Raw genomic sequence first — 8,424 nt, forward strand, 5'->3', positions numbered from 1 at the left:
GAAGCTTCATGTCACATAGAAATCTGTCTCCAAGCAGCTGTAATCTACTGTACAAACCTTCTTTCACTTCTGAAGAAAGACCTGTAACTCACCACCATCCATCCTTGTACAGCCTAGCAGCTAAACGTGTTTCCGTTTTGCAAAGAAAAATGCAGCCAGAACAGCAGTATTACCAACCACGTGGTGGTCAAATGGATCATCCGTGGGAACGCAAGAACGAATCATATCCCTGCCGCGCCGCGCCTCGCCGGCTCGCCGCTACCCGGTCTGGCCTTTTCTCTATGAGCTTGTCTATTTAACACCCGGGTGTTTTAGCACCCGGTAACACCTAATTTTTTCCTCATAGATACTGTTCATCTTCCTCCTCTCTTCTCTTCCTCCTTGGCACAAATTACAAATCACAATTAACAAATCACAAATCACAAGTAATAATTTTTTTTTATAAAAGGACAGAGACAAATTTGGTGACGGCGCCGGAGTTGGGGAAGAAGCTCACCGGACTTGAGGAAGATGCCGGGGGCGGCGGCGGAGCGGGGACTGGCGAGCACGACGGCGGCGGCGCAGGCGCGGCGGACGTGCGGTTGTCGTATAAAACACCCGGTTGTTGTATAGCATTTCCGTTTCTCTATTGCGATTCTACCATGTGGTTGGCAGAATACCCGCACGGCATGTGGGCAGACAGGTTAGTTTCAAGTTCGTTCCAGCAATTGTAATCGGCAGTTAGGGCCAGTATGTCCAAGTTGCCAGTTATTCTGAACATTCTATTTGGGAACTTGGATGCTTGCACGCAGCGAACAATACCTGGAGAACATGCAGGTAGCTGGCAATAGAACCCTGACCGGGTAGGTTTAGTAGAGCAAGCTAACCTAATAAGCAACTGCCAGTTGGTGATACTGGGTAAGTTTAGTAGAGCAAGCAAGCAAACCTAATAAGCAATTGCCAGTTTGTGACGATACAACAGTCGTTCGTCGGCCCGCCATACCCGGCCGGAAGGCTGGCCGGAAGCACAAGGAATTCAGTTCAGAGAATCAAGCTCAGATCAAGCCACATTGGATAAACAAAGTGTGCAGGGCCAGCAAATTTGGACGAGCGATGATGCCGCGAGGTAGCTAGAGGGCAGTGCAAGAGCAGTGATGAACAATGATCACCTGCTCGATTAACGCTAGCGGAACACCTAAGGCGGATCATGACGGCGCGTGCGTGGATCCAATGATGAGAGCTCTCAGAGCTGATCATAGTCCAGGTAGATAAAGGTCGAGGAGGCTCAAGTTAAGCGGGCAACCGATTCGTGAGCCATCAAATCCCAGGCAGGCAGTTGGGCAACAGACGCGAAAGGCGAAGCCAGTCTTCTTGGATTCGGAGGCCGAAAAGATGAGCTGAAACTGAAAGCCTGAACGTACTCCGAACGAATAAGTTGGCCCTGTTTAGTTCCAAAAAATTTTGCACAGTACCCGTCACATCGAATCTTGCGACATATGCATGGAATACTAAATGTAGACGGAAAAAAAACTAATTGCACGGTTGGGTAAGAAATCGCGAGACGAAACTTTCGAACCTAATTAGTCCATAATTAGACACTAATTGACAAATACAAACAAACGCTCTACAGTACCCAAAACCAAAAATTTTTGGCTTCTAAACGGGGCCTTAGTAACCACGATGGATGATGGAAACAAAAATTCCACCGGGTCACGAGGCGCGCCGATTCCACGCATGACGCATGCGCAGTGCCCGTTTAATTTGGACCGGCGCGCGGGCATGCAGCCGCCAACAGAGCGCCCGAGACATGCGCCACCGAAGTAACAGTCGTCGGACGGACACAACGGCTCCATTGATCGGACCCCACGGCAGAACATGATGAACAGCGAAGATGGGATCCACTGAAACTCCAAAGTGAGGCGCCGGGTGAGCGCACGTACGCGAGTACGTACGTGCAGGCTGCGGCGGCACAAGTCGAGCATGCATGATGCGGCCATGTGCCCAGGGCCGGCTTTTCGTTGCGCGCCATCATCGTGTCGACTCGCTGGTCGCTGCACCGGACCGATCGGACCCCATGCCAATTGCCAAGCCATGCATGTCTTTCTTCCTTCCTTTCCTGCTCGTGAGCTCGTCCATCCATCCACCCAATCCGGCCCTGCCCTGCCTGTTGTTGTTGCCCTCTAGCTGGCGGCCCTGGCCAGCACCAAGCAGCAGAGCAGCAGCGCCCACTCGCTCACTAGCTATTGCAATAGCATGGCGACTGGCCGAGCATCTCTCTCTGCCCGTCTCGGATCGTCTCATCGCGCGCTGCAGTGTCGTTCTGGGGTGCAGTTTCTCCTCGCCCTTTTCTTAGACGGATTCGGTGCGTGCTAGCTCAAGATCACTGCGCCTTTCGCCGTGCGTGAGCTGTCCAGACTGCAGGCTCCCCGGCCGCCTAACTGTCCTGTACTAGGTCTATTCTATCGATCGTCTCATCGTCGCTGTAAGAATCTCTACCCATCATTTGAGATTTTGAGTGAGCATGAATGTATACGTGCCTACGTACTGTACGTAACGTACTTGACAGGAAGGTGAGATGTCGAGGAGAATAGCAAGCTTGCCGACTGATCTCAACACCTGTAAGTTTTTATTTCGTCGTTGTGTGCGCCGTGCTAGTCATCCTGTGACCTGTGAGGTGCCAGCCGGCAAGCGCTACGGCGGCGGCCGCGTGGCGGCGTGCATGCGTCACCGCCCTTGACGACGCGCGGGGAACGCGACCGAACGAGCGAGGCGTAGGAGTATGCTACGCTACACTCGCAGCGCACAGCGGATGTACGTGCTGCCGTTTCATAGGTCCACGTGCCACTTGTCACCTTTACTTGAATGCGTCACGTCCTGACGCGTGGGCTCATGCGTCCGTCATCGGCGCTGACTCCTGGCTCCTGGGAGGCCAGAGGCCAGCATGCCTGTGCCAACGCTGCATGGGATCGGTCGATTACCGGAGCACAAACATGACAGGGGCTTGTCACCTGTGGACATGCCTGCACCTGGACGCACAGCATGGCACGGCAAGGGTGGCACAACGTGCGCGCGGAGTCCCGCCATGTAATCTACAGTAGCTGCTGATCCGGACGTTCCGGCCTCACTCAGCAGAGATTTGTCACGTATCACACCCCACGACGCAAGAGAACAAACGCCATGTAATCAGGGTACGAGCAGCTCTGCATCTGCGTGCATGTCCTGGTTCAGCGCATAGTTAGGAGGAGTACGTGTTGATTGGGAAACAGATTTGATTGGAATCGCCAATCAGGACGCCGAATCCGGCCTGCTGTTACAGTAGTAGAAAGAAACGCTGATCTCGCCGTCCTACCAACGGCGTACGGACGGGACGGCCTCCAAATCCGGCAGCAAGAATCTGCTGTGCACTGGCAAGGCCACCTTCTGCAAGATCGCTTTCCCTTTCAATTCCCCACCCTGAAATCAGCCAGCCGGCGATCTCGCAAAACTGGATTTCTGTCGCGATAACCGCTACTGCCGTAAGATTTCCGTTCCATTCCACGCAATTTGGCGACTCGGCGATTACGCCGTGATTTGGCAAAGGCTGCCTTCTCTGCTTGCTGGCTTTATCTTCCATACATAAGCATGCCTTTCCTCTTTATTTCGAAAATAAATACACGGACATGTCTCCTTTCCTTACTTAGAAATTAGAAAATTAAAACAAAATAGTTAATAAAATAAAATAACACATGTCTTTCTGATCCAGTTCGGCCGAAGCCACGGATGGATTAGAAGTGAGACCCACATGAACATGGCTGGGCAACTACAACGGCCGAGCCCATGGCCCACGGGGACAGCGAGCAAATCTCGTCCCAGAAACCCGATCGGACCGAACCCCGGCGTGCAGGGAAGGAGATCATCATCCTCGCTCGACCCGGCAATCAATCACGCTTGCCAAATGCCAACGAAGCGCGCACACCCGACCCAACCCAACCGCGTTTTATCCACGGGCAGCGTGCGCAGCGGCAGCGCCAGCCAGCGGCCTTTTGTTTTGTTTATAAAAGACGCCGCCTCCCTCGCCTCGCCGTCACGGACGCAGCCAAAAAGCTCTGCTCCGGCCACCTCTTCTTCAGCTTCGGGTTCGATCGGGGAGTAATACGAGCAGCCGAGCACGCGACGCGACAAAGCTCGTGGCGAGAGGTGGAGGCGAAATGGCCGCTGCTCCTCTTCCCAGTGCGTAGCAGAACACCGTGGGCCGTGCGTGCGTGTCATTGCTCGCCGCTGCTGCTGCCATCGTGTAACGGTGTGAGGGGGGCGGCGGGAAGGGATCGGAGCAAGGAAGGGGGGAGTCAAGCAAGGATCAAGAAATGGCGTCGCGCGGCCACCTGCTGCTAGCGCTGCTCGTGCTCGCCGCGACGGCGGCGGCAGCCAGCGGCGGGCGGCACCAGGCGCGCGTGAGCAAGCCCGCGCGGCCGCGGCTGGAGCTCGTCCCCGCGGCGCCGGACGCGTCCCTGGCCGACCGCGCGAGGGACGACGTGCACCGCCACGCGTACATCCGGTCGCAGCTGGCGTCCCGCCGCGGGCGCCGCGCCGCCGAGGTGGGCGCGTCCGCGTTCGCCATGCCGCTCTCGTCGGGGGCCTACACCGGCACGGGCCAGTACTTCGTGCGCTTCCGCGTGGGCACCCCCGCGCAGCCGTTCGTGCTGGTGGCGGACACCGGCAGCGACCTCACCTGGGTCAAGTGCCGCGGCGCCGGCGCCGCCGCCGGAACCGGCGCTGGATCGCCGGCGCGCGTGTTCCGCACCTCCGCGTCCAAGTCGTGGGCGCCCATCGCGTGCTCCTCCGACACGTGCACCTCCTACGTGCCCTTCTCCCTCGCCAACTGCTCGTCGCCGGCCAGCCCCTGCGCCTACGACTACCGGTCAGTACTCAGTACCTCCCCCGCCTCACTCCCGATGCCCTCCAGCCATTGCCCTGCTTCGCACTCACGCCGATCGATCGCCTCGTGCCGCTCGACCCACTGGCACGCACGCGTGCTCCGCACTCCACCGGATCTCGCCCTCGTCACGCTACGGCTTGCTTGGTGGCTGACTCCGGTTCCGGTGGCTTTGCCGCCCCAACTCCCCAAGCAGGCAGCGGCAGTAGTAAGTGTTGGTTGGTGGGCGGATGGGTCAGGATCTCGCGCGCGCCATTACTCGCGCAGCTTTTTTCACCGCGCTCCTGCTGCGGCCGGTCTCGCCGCGGCATGGCAGAGCGCGGCATTCAATTGCTTCGCTCGGCAGGCTTGCTGGGGTTGCTAGTGTGGACACGAGTTCGTGCTTGGTTTCGCTGACTGGGATCCATCTCCATGCGCCTTGTGCTTTACTCTACTTGCATTTCACTGCGTCTCCTGCAAATTTACCGCTGCTAGTAGGATAGTAACTTGTGAGCGTACGTGAGCCAGACATTCAGAAGAAACCCGGTTGCTACTGGCCTTGTTTAGATTGCAAATTTTTGCAATCTGGACACTGTAGCACGTTTCGTTTGTATTTGATAAACTTTGTCTGATCATGGATTAACTAGGTTTAAAAGATTCGTCTCGTGATTTACAACCAAATTATGTAATTAGTTATTTTTTTACCTACATTTAATGCTCCATGTATGCGTCCAAAAATTGATGTAATGGAAAGAGTGAAAAAACTTAGAATTTGGAGGTGATCTAAACCAGTCTTGCTAGAGTAGAGAACACGATTCACGGCGACATTAGAGTAAATTCTAGGGATTGACCAACCACAAGCAGCAGCAGCCAGCAGTACGTTGTACGAGTCGAGGTTGTCCAGGCTGCCAAATTGAGGTGGTCGTCTGGTTGCGGCCGGGACCGTAGAGCAAGAGGGGCGCGCACACATTTACCGGCCCCGGCCGCGTCCCCCTGTGTCGCGCGCGATCATTGGACGACGCGACGCGGAGGAGCTCGGCCCCGATCGTGGGTGGCGCGCACGTTGCCGTGGTAGGGCGGCGTTGCGGCCGCCGATGCGCTGTCGCCTGCCTCGGGGCTCCCGGTCTGTTTAAAAAAATGGTGCAACTTGTTCGGCCGCCGCCTCGCGTCGCCGAACCGCCCGCGACATGTGCTTGCTCCTCAGGCTGGCTCGGCGGACGCCGCCCCCGTGACCCTGCTTGTGGCAGGTTGGAAACGTCGAGTGTTGAGATACACGGACGTCTTTGGTGCTGCTCCGATCCAAGCAACGTGGCATCGGTGCTTGTCCAGTCCGGCGGTCTCTGGAACTTACCGTGACTGGTACTATGGGCTCCAGTACCGTACTGTTGCTGCAGTGTAGTATGGTCCGAGGTCGAGGACGTACAGCGAACGCGTTGGCTGATTCAGCGGCTCCGTCCGCGTGTCTTTAAATTCGGTTGGATCCGTTTTTTTTTATTTGGAATAATATTTTTCTCTTACAAATTTCTCCAGATTGCTCTAGATTTCTGCAGAATTTCTCCAAGCGAACGGGCCAGCGTCTCTCTAGATAGGCACTTTCTCTTACAAATTTCTCCAAATTGCTCTAGATTTCTGCAGAATTTCTCCAAGCGAACGGCCCAGCGTCTCTCTAGATAGGCACTGGCTACCTGCTCATAGACAGGCACCGTCTATCTTTGGACAATCTCCTTGTCCAGCTCGCCTTTTGACCGGTCGGGCTCCGGGCTCTACTGCACCGGTGGCATAGCGTGCTTTCCAGCTATCACTTTACAGTTAATTGGTCAACTGCACCGTACTCAGTAATATCCCAACTGAAAGATAGCTGAAATGGAAAAAAAAAAGTGCTAATCTTAGAGACTCGGAGGCTGTCCCGGACGTAACATGGTATGAGCTGGGATTACTCTTTTTCGGTCACTTTGCCGACTCATTGAGCTCAGCTTTACAGTTCATTACCAGACGTATCTTTCCATTTCCATTTCCCAAACGATTCCGATGCAGACCATATCGAAGACGAGTAGTGTAACTTACAAGCCGGTTCGTCGTGCCTCCTGTCGCCTCCCAAAAAAGCCAGGGTCCCCAATTCGAATCATGTTCACGTATACGAGTGTCGGCTTCACAGTTCCAGTTCAGCACTGTAGTTTAATTTTTTAAATCGGCAAATGCATTTTGATGAGGTAAATAAAAATGGTGTATACATTATTGTTTGCATACAGCACAGCGTGTTGCGGTCGAATCTTTGCATGTGGTGCCCGATCCTGTTGCTGACGTGGTGATGCGCGCGAACTAACGTTACCTGACCTAACCGTGGTGGCAATGGCTTGGCAGGTACAAGGACGGCTCGGCGGCGCGCGGCGTGGTGGGCACCGACTCGGCGACCATCGCGCTGTCCTCCGGCAGCGGCCGCGGCGGCGGGGACAGCAGCGGCAGGCGCGCGAAGCTGCAGGGCGTCGTGCTGGGCTGCACCGCCACGTACGACGGGCAGAGCTTCCAGTCCTCGGACGGCGTGCTGAGCCTTGGCTACAGCAACATCTCCTTCGCGTCCCGCGCCGCCGCGCGCTTCGGTGGCCGCTTCTCCTACTGCCTCGTGGACCACCTGGCGCCGCGCAACGCCACCAGCTACCTCACCTTCGGTCCCGGTCCCGAGGACCCCGCCGCCTCTTCCAGCTTCGCCCCGGCGCCCGCCGCGCAGACGCCGCTGCTGCTCGACCGCCGGATGAGCCCGTTCTACGCCGTGACGGTGGACGCCGTGTGCGTGGCCGGCGAGGCGCTCGACATCCCCGCGGACGTGTGGGACGTCGACCGGAACGGCGGCGCGATCCTCGACTCCGGGACCAGCCTCACCATCCTCGCCACCCCGGCGTACAGGGCCGTGGTCGCCGCGCTCAGCAAGCACCTCGCCGGGCTGCCCAGGGTCACCATGGACCCGTTCGAGTACTGCTACAACTGGACGACCGCCGATGACGCGAGCGCGCCGGAGATCCCCAAGCTGGAGGTGCGCTTCGCCGGGTCCGCGCGGCTGGAGCCGCCGGCCAAGAGCTACGTCATCGACGCGGCGCCCGGGGTGAAGTGCATCGGCGTGCAGGAGGGCTCGTGGCCCGGGGTGTCGGTCATCGGCAACATCCTGCAGCAGGAGCACCTCTGGGAGTTCGATCTCAGGGACCGGTGGCTCCGGTTCAAGCACACGCGCTGCGCCCTATGATGATTGATGACGGACGCCGCGCGGCATGATTTGTCTATCGTCTTGATAAAATTGTAACGACAATGGAGGGAGTGTTTTTTCTGAATGAAAAGATCATTTTTAGCGCAATGGCAAATCGTTCACCTGAAATTAAACGCGTTTCTGCTCGTGGTCACTGCAGAGATGAATCTTCGTTGAGACTTTCAGCCAACACGCATCTGTTCGGTTTTTTTTTTATTTTGGGCAAAGGCGATCACATGAACACAAGTTACGCAACGCACACAGATTCTGAAACAAGAAAGCACAGATCCTGAAACAAGAAAGAAGAAAACATGAACCA

The 8,424-nt window shown here is 56.4% G+C and overlaps 1 protein-coding gene across 1 annotated transcript; it reads left to right on the forward strand.

Moving 5' to 3' along the window:
* Positions 1–3,929: 3,929 nt before the first annotated feature.
* Positions 3,930–8,220, forward strand: LOC136513197 (aspartic proteinase NANA, chloroplast-like). The gene is made up of 2 exons (XM_066507185.1): positions 3,930–4,876; positions 7,232–8,220. The coding sequence occupies exons 1-2, from the start codon at positions 4,323–4,325 to the stop codon at positions 8,103–8,105; spliced, it is 1,428 nt and encodes a 475-aa protein (XP_066363282.1). The 5' UTR covers positions 3,930–4,322; the 3' UTR covers positions 8,106–8,220.
* The last annotated feature ends 204 nt before the right edge of the window (positions 8,221–8,424 follow it).

The sequence above is a fragment of the Miscanthus floridulus genome, chromosome 16 (genome assembly GCF_019320115.1).
Source record: "Miscanthus floridulus cultivar M001 chromosome 16, ASM1932011v1, whole genome shotgun sequence".
NCBI lineage: Eukaryota > Viridiplantae > Streptophyta > Magnoliopsida > Poales > Poaceae > Miscanthus > Miscanthus floridulus.